General features: G+C 38.3%; 1 protein-coding gene across 1 annotated transcript in view; it reads right to left on the bottom strand.

Annotated features, from left to right (window-relative positions):
- ADAMTS20 (ADAM metallopeptidase with thrombospondin type 1 motif 20) overlaps positions 1–20,988 on the bottom strand; it is a 102,283-nt gene that overhangs the window by 58,462 nt on the left and 22,833 nt on the right. The window contains exons 5-11 of the mRNA XM_035897727.1: positions 13,613–13,696; positions 12,819–12,943; positions 11,858–11,898; positions 11,363–11,468; positions 10,114–10,260; positions 9,328–9,469; positions 7,850–7,954 (exon numbers count right to left, since the gene is read on the bottom strand). Of these exons, the coding sequence (XP_035753620.1) occupies positions 7,850–7,954; positions 9,328–9,469; positions 10,114–10,260; positions 11,363–11,468; positions 11,858–11,898; positions 12,819–12,943; positions 13,613–13,696 (750 nt within the window). The remainder of the gene's footprint in view (positions 1–7,849; positions 7,955–9,327; positions 9,470–10,113; positions 10,261–11,362; positions 11,469–11,857; positions 11,899–12,818; positions 12,944–13,612; positions 13,697–20,988) is intronic.

The following is a 20,988-nucleotide window of genomic DNA, read 5'->3' as shown; positions in this document are numbered from 1 at the left end:
TCCCAGATATACCTATGGTTTTTTAATATCTTGGGACAAAGATTGAAACACTGATGCTGTGTATGAGGACATAGTTTCATACGCTGGGGGCCCATGCAGCCTTGCAGAAAAGGAGGCTCAGGCAAAACTATTCATCTATTACCAGACACCAACATGTTTCCATGGATGTTGCTGGTAGCTGCTGATGCTTCTATAAAAGGAATGAAGATGATTGAACACTGAAGACAAGTAAGAGGAAAAAAAATGAAAAGGATAAAGCATTGCAAAAGTAGACACATTGGTCTGCATGTTGCCTTCCAAATATCCAATTTTATTTTTCTGATTTCTTTTTGCCTTATAAAATACAATTTCTTTACTCCTGATATCCAGACAGGGCCCTGAGAATGACAGTGAATAGCATAGGAAGAGAAAGTTGTAGCGGACTGAATGCAGGAAAGGAAAATGGGCATAGCTGGTGCCACAAATCAGATAAAGACTAAAGACTGCTGCAGTACAGGACCAGTTCACCATAAAGCATCTGGCCGATAGCCGAGGTCTGAGCATAAATGGCCTCAAAGTAGATTCCCATCGCATAGGGCAGGGAAAGGAGTATCAATCTTAGAAGTTACATAGAGTCAGCACATAAGCCCATGAGCAGAGAATGAAGATAAGAAGACCCACTCAGACAAATGCCGAAGCCCACAGATCTCAGAGCTGTTGCTTCTGGCTGTATTTACGTCTATGGGGTGTTCTGATTCATTCCCCTGAATGAATGTACTGCTACAGACTTCTCTGCCTCGTCTGCTGCAGGCAGATGTAAGGAAACATTTTCCTGCACATTAGACCTATGCCTGCTCTCCATCTTCCTCCTATAAAACACAGTCAAGAAAGCACATTGCTGAAAGAATCAAGACAAGAAGTGGGGCTTAGAGCACATTATAACAGTGAAAATAAAGCGGTTAGTAAAATGAGTACACAAGACAGAAAAAAATGGAGCTTGGAGAAATGTCTAACTGCAGTTTAACTATGGCATCTCAGGTCTCTGTAGCATGGATTCCAGGACAAGCCTACATTTATTACTCAGATGACATTTATTATCTATAAAACCCACAATATTTTAATAATTATTTTCAACATCTTCAATTTTTTTTTCTTGCAAAAATCTACATACTTTATTTCTCCCTTGATATATTCCCACAGAAAACTTAATTTTCTGAAATCACACCTCATCAGAAAATTTACAAAAATCCCAGTTTATAGCAAAAATTCTTGGTTTGAGCCCTTAAATACACTTTACTATGTTTTTACAGTTCAAAAGATCAGATCTGCTGCTGCTTCCCAGGTGGTTAACATATCCCCCTATCACCCAACTCTTAAAATCCACCCGAATTTTTTATACTTACTTTATATATATATACATATAATGAATTATTCTTTCACATTAACTATCTTCCTGTGTTACATTCATGAGGTATTCAAAGAATGCAATGATTTTTTAAAAGAAATCAATACATGAGTAGTAACCTATAACTGAAGAGCAGCAAACATACATCAGAATCTGAGACTGCTACTTCTTTTACCTTTGTTGGTCTGCGTCCACATTCTCAACTGTCCCTCTATCCCTCTCCTTATGTGGCTACAAAGGGACTAGGATGAAATCTTAGCTCACTCAATAGCTATTCTAGATATTTTTTAGACACACTAGCTCAATACACAGTACATGTCTACAGTGAATAGAAGTAAAAAAGTTACACACACAGAAGGCACGTGCTTTCCAATCAAACTGTAATTTGTATCATGTGGATTTCTTCTTGCTGTTAAACAGCTTTTTCCAGAATTCTCTGACATTTGTTTTTTCAGTGGTGTTTAAGTAGCAAACTGCCATTATGTAGAACACTGGGACAGCTCTGGGACATGGAAAAGTTTGGGTAAGAACCACATAGCTACTTCCTCTCTCGCCCTTCTAATGTCCAAAGAATCAATGGAACATGGGTGTATTTGTATACTGCTCAGGAATCCAGGAAGGATCAGAATGCAACCTGAGGGCCTCAAAAAAAAAAAAAAAAAAAAAAAAAGACACCGTATTGGGTATTTTTGCTGTTACTTTCATAGCAAAAAAAGACTTGTTCTGAGAATGCCTATCCTAGAAGATAGATGGTTTCACCATTTTCTTTGACGCTTCTTTGGAAGTTGTTTTTTTGGCTCAGATGTGCCTCGCCGACTCCAACAGATGAGTCACCATTACTGGAATATCATGTAAACTACACTGCTAAAAACGGCATCACTTCATTATACAGTAGCCATGATTCTGTGCCAGGTGTAAGTTGGAGACTGGTAAGTGTAAGGAGAGTTTGCATATCAGTTGGCTTTGTAACCAATTTGGTTACACATAACAGTGTAAATATTTCTTTTCCGTAATACTATTAGCTTACTACTCCCTTTAATTAGGTCCTCCTTATAATGGGATTAAGTATTTTCTGTGAATGACATCAACCACACTGTGAAAACAGATACCCTGAAGATTTAGAATTATGAACAAACCCACTGACTCTAGGGATTCTACCTACTAACATTATTTTGTGGGGGGGTTTTGTGGTTTTTTTTCTGTTTTTTTTTTAAATCTGAACACAGATATTCAACATGCCAAAACCTGAATCACTCTCCAAACTCACTTCTTTTTTTGAATTTCAAAAAGAAAGGGAAAAAAAAACCCCAAACTTCCTATGCTGAAGGAGAGGAGAAATCTTTTATACTATGCCAGAGTACAAATGCAAGTAAATTCCTCACAACAGAAACCCTTGAATAGTGTCCTAAAAAATAAAAGAAATGGATAGTAAAAGAAAAGAAAGCAACTGAAAACATAATTCAAACAGACAATACTGAGAGCCTGCTGGCCTGCAGAAGTTTCAGACCACAAAGAAATTTCTGACTAGAATGCAAGAACAAAAACCTAAGAGGACATAGGGCAAAGAGCTACTCTAAGTCATTCACATTTCCTAAACATCGATCAAATTAGGTCCTACACCTGGAACATGATGGCAACAGGAATTATGATGAGAAAATGAGGCAAGGCCAATTAAAGCATTCCAGTTGCTGTCTATATTGGGTTTGCATGGCAAGGTTTTGGTAGCAGGGGTGCTACAGGGGTGGCTTCTGTGAGAAGCTGCCAGAAGCTTCCCCCATGTCCAGCAGAGCCAATGCCACCCAGCTCCAAGATGGACCCACTGCTGACCAGGGCTGAGCCCATCAGCAATGGTGGTAGCGGCCTCTGGGATAATGTATTTAAGAAGGGGGAAAAAAACCCTGTGCAACGAAAACCAGAGAGAGGAGAGAGGATATGTGAGAGCAACCCCTCTGCAGCCCCCCAGGCCAGTGCAGCAGGAGGGGCAGGAGGAGCTCCAGGCACCGGAGCAGAGATTCCCCTGCAGCCCCTGGAGCAGCCCATGGTGGGGCAGGCTGTGCCCCTGCAGCCCGGGGAGGCCCACGGGGGAGCAGATCCCCACCTGCAGCCCAGGGAGGACCCCACGCCGGAGCAGGGGGGTGCCCGAAGGAGGCTGTGACCCAGGCTGGAGCAGTGCAGGGAGGACTATCTGCCGTGGGAGGGACCCCAGGCTGGAGCAGGGGCAGAGGGTGAGGAGCCCTCCCCTGAGGAGGAAGGAGCAGCAGAGACAGCGTGGGATGGACTGACCCCAACCCCCATTCCCTGTCACCCCGAGCCACTCAGGGGGATGAGGTAGAGAATTTGGGAGTAAAATTGAGCCCAGGAAGAAGGGAGGGGTTGGGGGAAGGTGTTTTTAAGATTTGTCTTTATTTCTCATTATCCTGCTCTAATTTTGATTGGTAATAAAATGAAATTAATTTCCTGAAGTCAGGTCTGTTTTTCCTGTGATGGTACTCGATAAATGACCTCTCCCTGTCCTTACCTTGACCCATGAGCCATTATATTTTCTCTCCCCTGTCCAGCTGAGGAGGGGAGCGATACAGCAGCTTTGTGGGCACCTGCCATGAGTGTCCAGCCAGGGTCACCCCACCACAGTGTCCCGATGGAAAATAACCCTCTCATACATCTTGTAATCCACAGGGGCCTCCTCTGGTATCTTGGTCCTCAATGAAGCATATAAATACTTTCCTTATTGTGATTTATTATGCTTTTAATCTTTACATATAATTTATACCATAGCAATGAAAATTACAACTGTATATATTAAATTCATCATGGCATCCACTGAGCAGGCTACCTCTGCCTAATCATACAGGTAGTTCTTAATTCTGAAGGTAATCCCATGGTAACTTTGATTACCAAGAAAAAGATGTGAGAAAACACTAACCATTTAATATTTTTCATGCCATTGTACCTCATCACACAATAAAAATAACTTTTTATTAAAAAAATTTATATTCTGGTTATATCACGTAATTCTATTCAGGAAGACAATCCAGGAATGTATACCTTTGTATTTAATAATAGCTCTCACAAAACCCCACCAGAAACACTTTCTCAAGCAATAACAAATACAGTCCTATGGTGTGTAGAAATTCACCACTGCAAAACTAGTAAATGTTTACACATGGCATGTCTACGTATATTTACTATCATTCTGTCTCTGAAGTACCAGTTAGGCCAAAGAATCTAACGGCTGCATCCTCTGTTCAGGGAAGGTTTGTGTGATGTTAGAAGAGCTGGCAGGAGCTTAGATTTCCTATGGATCTTTGTGAAGCCAAATAGGCAAACAAAAAGCAACTGAAGTAATGAGACACAACATGAGTATCAATGGAGTGAGAAACTGTTCTCAGACACAGCAGAATCGCTACCTATAGGCCACTGTCAGACTTAAGCTCTCAGAATGTATAAAAACAGGAGGTGAAGAGAAATTTTCGGATACTTCAGCAGAAGCCCAACAAGCAAATATAATTCATTTTTGCAGGTAACACTAAGATGAACAAAGTACAGTTTGATCAGTTCAAACAAATTAGACTAGACAGTAAACTGAAATAGAATTCAAAGTTTTCTATTTTAGTAATATTAATTCTAGATAATTAATAATATTAAATCTATAGAATGAATACAGGAAATGTTCAAATTCCCAAGAAAATATTTTCTTTATTCTCTATAAGACACCAGAATTTTAGGCTGCATTTTCCCCTTAATATTTTAAAAAAATGCTACCTGCACCTACTACTACTATTATATATCTTCAGAAGTCACGGAGCTCTACGGGTGCATGCACCATGAGACATACAAAACAATTCTCTTTCATAATGCATGCATGCTCATAGATTGCATATGGCAAGAAGGTATTCCATGAGGAAGTACAGGTGCTCAGGAAGAGCTGTTTGCTCATTCACTTGAGAGTCTTATATTATTAGATTTCTATCATCTTATATTTTGGGGAAGGAAAGATACAAGGACTGTTAGAGCAGTCCATAGAGCAAGATCCACTAATCAGACACACAGCCTGAAGAAAAATTAAAGATTACTGTGAAAATAAACTCACATGTCAAATCTAAGCTTGAAAAGTTGATACTAGAATTACAAATGCCTTAAATGGATCATTTCTGTATTCATCACAGCAATAATGCTGCAAATGCCAAATATAAATTTATTTAGCTTGCTGGCAAATATTAATTACAATAACTAGTTGCCATGTCTTATTCCCATTAACATCAACAGAAACTTGCTGACTGAGCTTGAAAGGAGCTGTCCCTCAGACAGGAACAGATGACAATTTGTCAGATTAATTGCTGTTCTTTCTTACATCTTTCAGAGGTAATGACTGTAATTAGCTCTTCACTTCCTAGAGAAAACTGGTTTCCCTGCAGTAATTGCATAAAATAGGTTTTTGTATTTTTATATAAAAGAAGTTCTCTGATGTTGGCAAAGTAGAGTCAAGTCAATTGAACTAAAGATTACACATGAAGTCTATATAAAAGATGAATTTCCGTTCTGAACAGTGACTGACTGAAAAATGGTTAAACATTGTAACACCAGCTGCAGGCATAGGATTTAATCAAGCATAGCTTCCACTGCAACCTTCAAATAACTTTTCCTAATCTTGCAAGAAAGAAAGAAACCATTTGAGACAGTTTACCCACTAAATTGTTATCCATTAAGACAGTATTTTCAAATTCCTCACTAGTACTGTCTTACCAAATACAGAAAAAGTAAAAAAAAATAATCTGTAAAGATTAAAAGTTACTGGCAGAAATTTAGTAATAACTGAGTGAAATGTAGCAGCCTATTATACATAGAAATTAGACCAGATATTTTTAAGTCATCCTTGAACCTATAAAACTATCAAAAGATAAAAAATTAACAGTGCTCCCACAGCCCCTGAAGCTGTCAAAGCACACTACTATTAAAAGCAGCTCGACATAATAAACCAGCCGTACTTAAGATAATAACTGTCATATCTGAGCATGTCAAAAATCCCTGAAATATTTATTCTCACAATCCCCTGACAGGTAAGAAAAAAATTCTATTTGCCAGTGGTGAACTAGACACAGAGAAGCCAAAGCCTAGATCAGCAAAGAATTCAAACACTTGCCTTCTGTTCACTTACCAAACTACATACAAATCCAAAACTAAAGCCCCCAAAATCTTCACTGATAACTCTGGATTCAGCTAGCCTCCACCACTACTTCTGTTTCTATCAAGGTTCTGTAAGTGCCTTGACTTTATCTACTAATTAGATATTTATGACCCTTACAGACAGCCCAAGAAAGGTTATATCGTCAGAGGATACAGATAAAGATACACACTCAGAAACAACCTGCCAGATGAGGGAGTAGTGAGCTGACCTCTCATCACCCAAACACTCTTTACCAAATAAACCAATGAGCAGGGTGTAGAAAGTCCAGCTTCCATTTCTTCTTTTTTATGTGCCAAAGCAGTCAATCCATACTTCACAGAGCCAGGTAGAGTCCTACGCATTAGGGTGTAAGTGAGAAGAGAGCTCCTTTTTTTTAGCACTGGACAGATCCAAGTATCTTGAATTGTGTTAAAATAGTCAAGACAGAATATCAGTGAGTTATGTGTGGCTAAGGCACTTACTGGAGTAGATGAAGAGGTACTGATAGATGCTTTCATCAAATCGCAGAATATCTCAAGCAGGAAGTTGAAAGGGACCCATAAGGATCATCAAGTCCAGCTCCCTGCTCCTTGCAGGACTACATAAAACTAAATCATATTACTAAGAGCATTGTCCAGACACTCCTTGAACTCTGACAGGGTTGGTGCCATGACCACTTCCCTGAGGAGCCTGTTCCAGTGACCAACCAGTCTCTCAGTAAAGAACCTTTTCTAACACCAATCTGAATTTCCCCTGATGTAGTTTCATACTGTTCATTCTTTGTCTGAAACAGATACAATGCACAAATATCTACTGGAACCAGGACACTAATCCAAGGACTCCCTCTTTCCAAAGAAGTAGAACTCCTGTATCTACATTGCTCATACTTAATTCATTTTGGTTCAGTGAAACAGCCTCAGCAAGACAAACAGGGGGAAACACACTTTGGGGATGCCTTGTTTCCAGGAAATTCATCTTTGGAGCACTACCAATGAGGAAAAAACCCAATTTGTTATGAATGATCTGAAGTTTTCAAACAGAAGGAAGATGGCAACTTTCCCCTGAAGTCTTCCACCTATTTTTAACTCGTGTTGCACCTGTAAACTTTTATCATTATTCTGAACAGAAAACCTGTATTATTTACGTCACAACATTACAGGACTAAGAGAAACTGCAGGTAAAATTGGGTAGATACTGTTTACACAATCAGTATGTTACAGGTGCAATATTGCCACAGAGCAAGCACTGATCTTATCTACATCAATGATTTTGCCATATGCAAGAAGTAGGTGAAGGCTTACCATTCCCACACCACAAACGGTTCCATCAGCCAAAGGCATGTGCTGAGTACGGCAACCCTTGTGAACACCTTCTGTGCTTGTGCACCATAAGCGTTTGCATTGTTTCTAAAAAGAAAACAAGATAACCTTTGTTGTATCTGTAACACCATTTTAGACGTCAGTTGGTATATTTATATTGTTTTCTCATACTATGCGAGTTTAGTGTTTGCTATTAGTACTACAATTTTTCACAGATAAAACCTGACCAAAAAAAAAAAAAAAAAACACAAACAAAACTTAAAATGGGTTTTGCATAAGGCCAGGCAGGAATATGGATTATTTGCAACTGATCTCATCATAAGTAATAGATAACTTCATTTTCTAATTCAGTAGATGATTTAATAAAAAAGCATGTAAGATATTATGGCTGACACTATGCAGCACAGTTTGAGTATAATCCCCAGATAAAGACATTAGCTAAAAAATTATTTTAAAAAATAAACTGACTAGAAAATTAAGAAGAAAGCCTCCTTTTCAAATTATTAAAAGACTCTTAATGGACAAATAACCTTTATGGATTACAAAACTTACAAAGCAGTCTTCAGTAACACCATCTTCAGGTCTTTGAATCCCCCTGTACTTTTCTATAATATCCCCTGTAAAGCCTGACTCCTCCTAAACAACATTTTAACTGTTTAACAGCTCCTCTTAATCCAGTCTGAATCTGATCTTAAATTCTCTGTTTTAAAGAGCTCCAACAAGCCATACAATACTAGTAGAGATATTTGACAAGTTGGTCCAAAATCTACCTGTGTGACATCTCAACAGTAATGAAGTCATAATATTATATTTCTATTTATTTTATATTACACCAACCACATTAAGTTTTCAAAATACAACTTAAGTTCATTAATCTGTTCAAGTTTTCTTTCCAGATCCCAGTTTTGCTTTAAAAAAATTTTTGGATAAGTGTAGAAAATGTACACTCTAACAGCCTTGAAAATATTTTGACATTTTGTCAAAGTAGAGGGCATCTACATTTTGGTCCAAACATTTGGAACAAATATTTAAATTTGTATATTAATTCTGAAGTTTGCAAAAAGCACTAAAAGAAGTAGATAAGAAAGACCTGTTAATGTAAGATAGAGGCTATGATGTGAAAATGTTTGTAAAAATGTTGAAACAACTCCCTTTCAGTAGTTGCAGGAAGCCTTAATTTATGCAGCTTTAGATCTGTTAAAGGAGTTATAACCACATACGCAGATGTACAAATCAAAGTGAATTAATCCTACTTTTTAATTCTATATATTTCTAGCACATGGCGCTGCAATGCTCTCCCCACTGACCTCTTCCCCTTTCAACTAAAGAGAACCTGAACTTTGACATATTTCAGAATAAAATTCTGCCAAAACCAGAAGTCCTCAGATTTCATTTCTAAACCGACCTTTCAGTATTTTTTTAGTACTGATTGAGCATGACTCTGTGTGTTGTTCACTTACCAGATACGGGCACACCTGTGACCCAAGACCAAACATAAGTTCACACTGCTTGTTGACATCATACATTGACCCAGGCAGCTGAGACGAGAGATCGTATATTCTTCCACTCGGTTTGTCTAGGAGACATTCACCATAACCAGTACTGTTGTAAAAACAGGAACAAAATGTGAATAAATCACTCCTGATTAATTCATTAGGAGCTTACTCACACAACACTTACACCTGCATGTCTCGGTGGAGTTATGGGTTTGCATGCCTATCTGCCTGTGTAATGACTTTAATTAAAAATAATAAAGTGAGCCAGGTCACTCCATTTGCCTTTATTGACTTTTCTGTTATATCTACCAAACAAAGCTTAAGTGGTTTTGTGGTTTATGGCTGTAGTTTCTCTTTTTTCCTCATTCACACAGGAAAAAAAAATACAGTACTGCCTAAAATTATACTTACCACTTATTTTTTAAATAAAAACTTCCTAAAATAGTTTGTCTGGTCTGACCTACTAAAATCATACTAAAGAGTTTACCAATAACCAACGCCACTATAGTAAAAAAACAAAAACAAAAACAAAAACAAACCCAAAACCAAACACCCAAAACTTCTTAGCTTTACATGTTCAGTACAACTTGTAGTGGTGAATCATCCAAAGAGGATTTTTCTGTAGGACTGAGGCCCTACAAATCAGTGGTTAAATTAAATACCAATTTTGTTTTGTTGTTAAAGTAAAATACTTCTCAGAAAGACATGAAATTGAAAAAAAAAAATACATAGCATTATACTGGTACTTACTCAAGAAATTCAGTGATGTATTTTTGACTGCATTTTGACCAGGTCCATGGACTTGTATGGTAATTTAAAGTTGGAGCCATCACATGGTACTGATGTTTAATTCCAGCTTCTTTACATTTAAAGCTGTCATCATGAGGCACATTAAATCTAAGAAGCAAAACAGACAAACTCCAAAACAAATTCAGCAATTGAAACTCTTTGTCGTAGCAGCAAAATGCTTGAGTTTTGAGTTTGAAAATGCCTTAAAAATTAATGGGACCCACTTAATATGACTATCTGACATTATGGCAATAGATATCTTAAAAATGCCTTATAAAATTCTCTCCTTTTCTAAAATACTCCTAATTATATAATGCTGGGCACAGTAAGAATTTTACAATTACATAGTTCTTTAGCCCACCAGAAAAATTCCAGTGTTTCAGGAGTATGCCACTTTATTTAAACAACCCATCTCCTCAACTAAATATACAGACCTTCACTAGACTGTCCATAACATATTACCCCAATACTCACATTGTAACTCTTACTATTCAGTAATAAAAACAAACTACAGAGTATATCAGCATCGTATTTATGCAACTAACACATAGTCTTATTTTATATCTCAGTTTAAGTACCATGACAAATGGTATGTATCTAGATGAACTTCCAGGCACATGAAAATCAACGAGCTAGCTACTGAGCTCTGTAACGTCGTTGTTACCTAAACTGTAGCATGCCTCATGGAGCTAGAGTATAGCACCTTTCTGCCATCACTGATGAGGTATGCTTCATAAAATAAAATGCTGTCATCTCCTCTTATTTTTCTGTGTAAAGTATTTCTCTTTGTGTTACTCTATTGTATTCTGAAAGGATCAAACACAAAGAAGAATATTTCTGTGTTATATTAACAAATGTCTTTTCTTAAAGATAAATTTCTATCAGGGCTAGAATGCAGCTGGAGTTAACAAGACTATGTTGCACTTCTAAGTTATCTGTCCCAGTGTCCCAACCAGTTCATACGACAAAAGGACAGAATATAGCTGTATGGCCAGTATTTCCCATAATTCAGGATACCAACCAGGTTATAAAATTCACAATTTCTCTACCTTTAGGTAGTGGGCAGAGCTGCAAGGGGCAAAAATAATGACTCTTCTAAAAGGATGTAGTAAACTGCACACTCTTAGAAATGTAGAGCCCATCCCTGGAAAATGATTATATTCAAAAGTAAATAAAAAAACCATTTACCTGCTGGGAAATAGGTACTTACACATGTCCAAGCTCATGCGCTACAGTAAAAGCAGCACTCAATCCATTTTCTTCACTTATAGAACAGCTGCGTAGTGGGTCACACATTGTACCTAGCTCTGCTAAACCTGCAAAATTGAATCCTTGTATAAAAGCTTAACAGAATGAGTTTTCATATAGATGGAGTGACTCTATAAACAAATACTATGACACCCGAGTTGAAAGCCACACCTCAACTATGCAGCAATTTTACACAAAACGAACAACCACCTGGCACCAAAGTATATGCCAGGGCAGAACAACACTGAGAAGTTGATTTTTTTTTTTTGTCTGTGTGACTTGAATTTTGCATCTATTTTACAATTTATTCCCGATTTTCCTTCCTACAGTGACATCTCTTATATAAAAAATCTTGAATTTTGCATCTATTTTACAATTTATTCCCAACGGATTTTCCTTCCTACAGTGACATCTCTTATTTAAAAAAATCATACTGAGTAAAAAAAGAATAACTCACCAAGAGTATCACACTTCTCTCTAGCTCTGCAGATATCTTCCCTTGAAGAAAAAAAATTATTTAAAATTATTACAGCAAACAAAAGATTTTAAAAGTATTTCCCTGTTGCTATATTAATTATAGCACCTGCAAACCTGATTCTCAATTTTTAATCTTACAGTCCATTCAATTTGCATTCTAGCGAGAGAATTAATTTAAATTCACCAGACTAAGCTCACAGTACTGCTTTCTATCCAGCTTGCAAAGAACATTAAAATACTATGTTATTTCTCTACAATACAGACAGTATATCAAGCATGAAATGCTGCTGAAAAACATGCCAATTGCAGTATGCTTGAAACTACCTTACAGAGTGGATCTTCTACTAAAATAACATCATAAAATTCATGACAAATATCAAATACTTTAAACTGCTGGAGTGTGTCCAACTTGAACACTGAGGGTGGGGAAACATAATGACAAAGAATAGCAAAAGAGAGAATATATTTTAGTAAATGAACATCAGAACCTTCACTGAGGCGATCAATATACAGGAAGAATACATACTAATATTGAAATGTTTTCCATTTGTAAGCTTTTTGTAGTTCTAATTACACCTGGGCTATCAGGAGCTGACCACCACCGCATCCTTCAGATGGTTCCATTATTTACACCACCTCGTCCCTATCACATATATGTACAATGCTTATAGACTTCACTTCCTCCTAACAACTTCAGGTCTAAGTAACTTCCATCATCTTTAACAAAAGGTTCATCAGACAGTTAGCTATCAACATAGCAATCTCAGAGTAACCGCTCATGTATTGATAATCGGTGGCTTGGGAAGTGCAAGACAGTCTTTATTCACTTCAATTATCTATGAACAATATCGGCAGAATGGTTAAAAACCAATGTTGTAAAAAAGAAACTGAAGCATTTGTCTCATCTAGCTGAGCAATTAGTGCTATTTCAGATACTGTACCTAGTGATAAGAACAGCAGTATCATGATGAGAAGGGTGCGCATCATCCAAAGTGTTTTGTGCTTGCTGCCATAAGCAAAAATTACGAAGAGTGGTAGCTGCATTAAAAGTGATAGCTGGTCCTTCCTAAGCAAGAAATGACAAAAAAAAAACCAAATAGGGGTTTTAATATTCATGCATTTGCACTTATTACTTTGTCATTTGTGCCCCTAATCTGTGCATGGAAAGGAAGTCAGCAGGACTCCACATAAGTTCACTCACACTGATTTGTTTGTTGCATCAAGTCTTAATTTAGCTACAAGTCATCAGTCATGAGAACCCATTATTTAAATCAGTGCATGTGAGTATGCACCACGTATTTAAAAAAGTGACAAGCCATTTATGATAAATAAATATAAAAACATATATTTGAAAAGTGTATACTTCTTACACTCTTACTACAGTTGTTAGGGCCGAAAACCCTCCATCAAAACCCTCTATAAAAGCTGTCATTTCCCTGTCGTGTTTCCATGTGTATAACCACACTTTAGGTAGTTACGCCATAAGCTTTCATACAGTATCTGATTTATGTCCATTTAGGTGCTAACAGACAGATGGGGAAACACAGGCATTAAATAAAGGCTCTGCAGTTAACTTCACATTTGACATTTAGTCTCCTATTTAAAACGAAAATTTTATAGTTAAAGAAAATAGTTTGTATTTAAAACTAAAAAATTTTAAACTGTGGAATTACTATGCAAATTCATTTTATTTCTTCTATTAGAAAGAAATCTTTTTCATATTTATTTTTCCTACCTGTTCATTGTGAATTACAATTAATTTTACAATAACTATATTGATAAGATTTCCAATACTTGAATCTTTATAGATTGCTGCAACCTAAAGAGAAAAAAGTCGTAAGATTAGAATATTAAACTCATCTGATAAACCATATCTCTTTCTGTCATGCAAACAAGTTAAAGAAAAACGAGTTGCTACACAACAGATACCTCATGCATCCGTCTGTACCTTTCTACCCAAGGATATGGTGACAAACCCAAAATAGTTGGCCAGTTTTTAATATCCAAATAGCTATAATTTTATATTCATTTCCAAACACTTAGACATAATGTTGAAATGCTAGTGTAAAAAGTACACTTATCATACATTGTATAACCTCTAGTTTATTGATAAAACATCAAAGAAAGAACAAAAGTAATATCACTGCAACTATCATAGACATAAACTGGTTTATGCAGAAGGTTTGTAGAATCAATATCTAAAATATTAGAGGGTTTTAGAAGGCAACTTTGAACCAATAAGGTTTTGCCCTTACTTTTAATGGAAGCTGGACTGAGTTGTAAACCTGTATTGAAAATATACATGACTCATACAAAGGTTTCTTTCCTTGTTCATAAAATGTGTATTTACATACACAACAGGCATTTTTATATATAATCTTGCAGCCAGATAGTAAAAATCATGAGTCGATTCCATATACCAAAGTGAACTACTTTGAATAAATTTTTTTACTGCTTTTATGAAGAATAACTTCCATTCTCATTGTTCAGATGTCCCACCCATATGTATTCTACAATTTGGCTTAAAGCAGTTGTTGAATGACAGCCTTATTTATCAAGAGTTGCCACCAAACACAGAAGTACTGGCTTTCCTCCCTTCTGGATTCTGCTAAGGCTGCAAGGCTACAAAAAGTAACAGGATCGAGAAACTGATCCAGCTGCAAAACAATTTTTTTTTTCTTTTTTTGTATCATGCTATGTTGATCAACATGATCTCATTCCCGGTGCAGCCCCTTCAACACGTATGCTGACAGAAGGAAAGGTGCAGAACAGACTTCTTTCAAAAGTACCTGTGCTCAAACTGGCTCAAAGTGCTTGTGAAACCACAGCCTTACTGTGCATGAATCCTAAGGACCTGAGACCGAGTAATTCTGCTAAAGGTTGGAACCAACAGAGCACTGGCTCCCACCAACTCATACCCTCCCTTTCTCTGAACTGGAGAGAGCACAGCGTGCAGCGTTGCCCTTCATTCTTTTGTTGATACACAAGCTGGAAATAGAGAATTCAGTAATATGGAGAACACATTTCAAAGCAGCACAGCTATTGTCTGATTCCTTCCACATGGACTCCATTCTTGGTTACTAACCAGCAAGTGTCCAGTTATTCTGAGGTGGGAATAAGCATCTCTCAAGCACTCGCTGAAGAATTCAATTAGGCATAGACAAATTCAGAATATCTTTATCAAAGAAAAGGTGTCTGTAAAGACTCAAGCACTATTTAGGCAGGTTATCTGAATTTGAATGGAATAAACTACCAATTTGCTACTATCAAAACTACTTTTAAACTACCACAAAATATCAAGCTCATAATGTGTTTTCATAGTTTGAGATCCACTTTGATAAACCTCAAAAGGATATTTCTGGATATTTATCCTCCCCATCCCCAGGAAATACATTAACGATCAAGGTATGCTCCCGAATGAATTGTCATCTTAGAATATCATAACACAATTATCACATTCATCTCAGCTCATGTAATTAACAGTAAGCGAGCTGTCTAAATTCCTTCAACAGTTAATGGAGAAGGAGAGGTAGACATACCTATCTGAAGATACATATTTAGATACACGTATTTTCATACAAGACAGTGAGATAAGTTATTTCATTTCTTCATCCCTTTACTACGGAGGGAGAGGAGATGTCTAATTTTCAGATGTATGAGGCTAGGGGAGATTAATTCCAGCCCAAGTATTTAAAGTTTTATTTCTCTTTAGCAAAGAAGAAACAGAAGACAGGTTCATATGGCATTCCAAAATCATGTCAGAAAAAAACCTGAAGTGAGATCTGCAAGGATCTTTGGCTTATAACATGAAGACAGTTGTCCTGAGGATTGACTCTCCTACCACTTAAGCTAAGAGCCACTTACAACAGAGAATTTATTACAGCATAAACCTATACAAGAAGATTACATGCATATAGCAGTAACAGAAAGATCTTTTATGGAACAGGTAATAAAGCCAGACTTTCATGTCTAGATTATAAAGTTGAAACAGGCACTGATGTAGAAATGCAGAAAACAGAATCCTAGAATGATTTGGGTTGGAAGGGATCCTTAAAGATCATGTAGTCCAATCCCCCACCCCCCAGCCACAGGCAGGGATGTCTTTCACTAGATCAGGTTGCTCAAAGCTCTGCTCAACCTGACCTTCAACTCTTCCAAGAGTGGGGCACATCCACAACTTCTCTAGACTACCTGTTTTGGTGTGTCACAACCATCATCATAAAAAATGTCTTCCTTATACCCAATTTAAATCTACCCTCTTCCAGTTTAAAAATGTTACTCCTTGTCCTGTCAACTACAGGCCTTAGTAAAAAGTCTCTCTCAATCTTATGAGTCTTCTTTATATATTGAAAGGCTGCAAGAAGGTCTTGTCAGAGCCTTCTCTTCTCCAGGCTGGGCCTCCTCTAGACCCGCTCCAACAGGTCCATGTCTTTGCTGTGCTGAGGACTCCAGAGCTGGACACAGTACTCCAGGTGGGGTCTCACCAGAGCAGAGCAGACGGGCAGAATCACCTCCTTTGACCTGCTAGCTATGCTTCTCTTTAGGCAGCTCAGGATACCACTGGCTTTCTGGGCTGCAAGTGCAAATTGCCACTCATGTCCAATTTCTCATCCATCAGTCCCCCCAAGCCCTTCTCCACAGGGCTGCTCTCAATCCATTCATCTCCCAGTCTGTATCGATACTGGGGATCACCCTAACCCATGTGCAAGATCCTGCACTTGGCCTTATTGAATCTCATGAGGTTCACATGGGCCCACTTCTCAAGCTCGTCCAGGTCCCTCTAGATGGCATCCTGTCCCTCAGGAGTGTCAGCTGCACCACTCAGCTTGGTGTCATCTGCAAACTTGCTGAGGGTGCAATTGATCCCACAGTCTATGTCACTGACGAAGATATTAAATAGTACTGGTCCCAGCATGGACCTTTGAGGGACACCACTCATTACTGGTTTCTACTTGGACATTGAGCCATTGACTAACTCTTTGGACATGGCCATCCAGCCAATTCCTTACCCATCTAACAGTCCATCTGTCAAACCCATCTCTCTCCAATTTAGCAGTCAGAATATTGTGGGAGACTGTATTGAGGGCCTTACAGAAGTCCAGATAGATGACGTCTATCTTCCCTTGTCCACTGATATAGTCACTCCATCATAGAAGGCTACTAGATTCATTAGAAACATCTTTCTATTAACTTGTAAATCAGTCTACTTAACATCTTGTTTTGGAATAGAAAGCTCTGAAATTCAGGGAACAGCTGCATTTCACTGGCCATCAAGTAAAGAGCATGCAGGTCATCTGAGGTAGTGACACTTGACACAGTGGACAAAAAACAACACAGAATTTGTCCCATTCTACAAAATTATATATCAGGTAGAATAGGCAAAGGGACTGAGAACTGTATGAGGGGGGTTAACTAGGTTCAGCTCACGAGTGCCTAAACTGTGGCTATCAACCTTCAGCACAACACTATCCCTCAGTTCCTTAAAGGCTTCCTGTACCATAGTATGCAAGAGGAAGATTCATGTCTGATCCTGGGTGATTAGAATTATCTGGGCAAGGAGTCCAAACTGGAGCCTTCTTGGGATTAAAATTTAGCATTTCTTGCTCTTGTTTATGGTTATTACTGTAGTTGATAGATGTTTCCTTCTGTGTATTTATAGTCCCTTGAAAAAAATCTGTTACTGTTGTGCAAGTGCTGTCTGTTGAGGTTACCTGCTAACAAAATCTGAAAACATAGAGGAGGCAAAAGAAAGCAACACAAAACCCAGAGGCGGGTGTCCTCCTTCCTGCCTGTTGACACAATGTCCATTTAAAATATCTGAGCAAAATATTTCTTCAAAACCCAATACAAGTTACTCGTATCTCAGAGGAGATGCATTAGGCTAAGTATAGGAGAGAAGCATATCTCACTGCACACCTGAAGAGAATCTGTTGCAGAACCTTCCAACACCATACCCATGTACTGTCTGAATTATCTACTGGCTATTTCTGTCTGGAGAACAGCTGAACTGTGAAATCATGTCACTTAGAAGCCCGAGGCCAGCAGTCCTTGCCAGAATCTGAAGCATACTTTCATACTGGAGACAGATAAGCTCCTGCTAAATGTAAATGTAACACTGCTCTCATTAACCCTACTTTTGAGACAAAGTATTTGTATCATGGGCACTTTCATGACCTCCAAACATTATTACCACTGCTTTCAAAAGATCAAAGAGCAAGACTCAGTGCTGATAATGAGATGCCCTACCAGTGAAATAAGGTCTATTCTGCAGGCTGGCTGAACACATGTGTGAAGAGAGAAATCCTGAGAGTTGAAAACCAGAAACCAAACTCAAAGATTTACCCAGGGAACTGTACGGGGTAAAATCATCAGATGAGACTTGAAATGATAGATCAATGCAGGGAAGCATCAAAGATCTGGAATATGAGATCCTTATTTTTAGTGAAAGAAGTAAACAGATAAGTACTCCCTGCTCCTGTATTCTAAGGATGTCTCTTTCAATGCTCTCTTATTGGAAGCCTTCATGAAAAAGGGTGATGAAATGGGATAGGAATTGATAGAATACACTATTTCTTTACAATTTCCAGATCTACTTGCTTTACAGTGATCTAAACCCAGGCTTCACAGAATTCTGAGGTAATAGACAAAACAAAGGGAAATTAATTTCAAGAGATTTTTCAGACTCTTAAAACCAGCATCCATGCCACAGAACACTTCAGACCACACAGCAACAAAGAAGGGAAAAAAGTAATATATATATATAAATGAAGCTAGTTACCACTAGTTACCCGTCAGTGGAAGGATTACAGCTTCCATTTTCATGAAATTCAAAAAGATTAAATAAGATCTTGTAAACACCACAGCTGTGGCTGCCAGGTGACTGAAAGCAACTTGGTCACAATAAAGTTTCATTGCTCTTGATATTTCTGTTGTAACTGTCCATTAAACTGGGACTACGAATTGTGGTAAAATACCCTATTTAGAAAAGGGGTAGTAAACAAGCAAGTACATCTAGAGACTGGAAGATAAGTAAATGATATATCCAAATCAAATTGGACTTCTTCAGCTGTTTTTCCCTAAATGTTGTATCACAACAGTCCTTTTTCTCTCCTCTTGTCTGTTACACACAAGCATGGTACCAGGAGAACACAAAAAGAAACACTGTATCACTTCTTAGCTCACGTCTTTTGCAGGCTCTAATAATCTCTTACTTAATCACTGTAGTGCTGAGAGGATGCAAGACATCGAGGACCTGGGAGATTTCTCCTTCACCTCCTCCACTGTCATATCCTGATTCTGTCATACATTTTGTAAGACCCCAGAGTTGTCTGAAGTCACGAGATAAAGAAGTTACCATAGTGTTTATTGTTTCACTGAGAGTATCAGAAAGAACTGTTATTTCTGCTGGTGTTACTCCTGTTCTGTTCTATCCACATTTCTGTACAAACTTGTGCTTTCACCAGTGGAACCTAATGCCAGCAGAGACTTCTTATGCAAACTTAAACAAGCATACCTACACACCTCAGAGTTACCATTTTTTTCCCCTATGAGTGTGAGGTCATCTCCCACCCCTTCATCCAAGTCCTCTCCAATCTACCATCCCCTGAGCTAACAAAGTAGAGGTTCCAAATGACTCCCTATTGTGCTCTGGTGGAGGCAAAAAGAAAAAATACATCCCTTATAGGTTGAGTCACCCTGCCTAGCCAGGCTTCTCTAGCCCTTAGAAGCTACTCAGAAAGACATGAGTGTTGCTTGGCAAAATGTCTCCTCCTTATACTTGAGGAGAGTCCCAGGTAGCTTAGAACAAGGCCTTTGTCACAATTAAACAGCACCGAGGCTTCATCATAGGGATAGACCTTGAACCCTGTACTACTGAGGAAAAAGTTATAGACAAGTACTAGTCTAATCATTAAATATCTAGTTAACAATCACCACACCACCTACGTAACAGTAGTAGTAAATAGCACTAACAACAGTAAAATGTAAAGATGGGCAAGTATGTGCCTGCCTACATACTGCAAAATTCCATAGAAGCATTTAGGTTGGAAAAGACCTTTAAGATCATCAAGTCCAACCATTACCTAACACTGCTATCGCACCACTAAACCACGTGCCTAAGCACCACATCTACACATCTTTTAAAATACCTCCAGGGACAGGGCCTCAGCTGCTTCCCTGGGCAGCCCGCTCCAATGCTTGACAACCCCTTCAGTGAAGAAATATTTCCTAATATCCAATCTAAACCTCCCCTGGCACAACTTGAGGCCATTTCCTCTCACCCTATCACTTGTTACTGGGCAGAAGAGACCGACCCCCACCTCACTGCAACCTCCTTTCAGGTCTTCCCCCGAGGCTCCTTTTCTCCAGGCTAAACAACACCAGTTCCCCCAGACGCTCCTCATAAGACTTGTGCTCTAGACCCTTCAGCAGCTTCATTGCTCTTCTTTGGACGTACTCCAGCACTTCAATGTCTGTCTTGTAGTGAAGAATTCTTCTTGTAGTGAGGAAAACACAGTATTCATGGTGCAGCCTCACCAGTGCAGAGTACAGGGGGACAAGCACTCCCTCATCCTGCTGGCCACACAAGCCAGGATGCTATTGGCCTCTGGGCCACCTGGGCACACTGCTGGCTCTCATACCTCTGTATTAGCTGGTGGACCTCAAGATGTAGTGAGGTATGAGGCATTATGACATTTAATATAAAGGCACCCTGGAGCTGGAATACAAGGACAGTCACAATTTAAAAAAAAGAGTATGGGTTTTTTGTACCCATATAGATACCCGTAAGTCAAGATAAGCAACAAGTCTAGCTCAGAGAATTTTGTATGAATAATACTTTGAAAATAATTGTTTCCAATTATTCATTGGTATATTCACTGGTGTACAATCAAATACCCATTTTCATTTTAACCATGTTGAAGTGCACAAGATCATGTAGTTTTATATATACAGAAGAAACACCATAAGGTATAGAGCTTAAAAAAGAAACAAATGCCTTTGTGCTGGCTCTTTATTTCAGTGAATGAGAGAAAAAGCACTGAACATTCCTGCAGCATTGGGGGTTGGACTAGATGACCTCTAGGGGTCCCTTCCAACCCAAAACATTCTAGG

The sequence above is a fragment of the Egretta garzetta genome, unplaced genomic scaffold (assembly GCF_000687185.1).
Source record: "Egretta garzetta isolate BGI_Z169 unplaced genomic scaffold, ASM68718v1 scaffold420, whole genome shotgun sequence".
Taxonomy (NCBI): Eukaryota; Metazoa; Chordata; class Aves; order Pelecaniformes; family Ardeidae; genus Egretta; species Egretta garzetta.
This window is presented reverse-complemented; position numbering and strand designations above follow the sequence as displayed.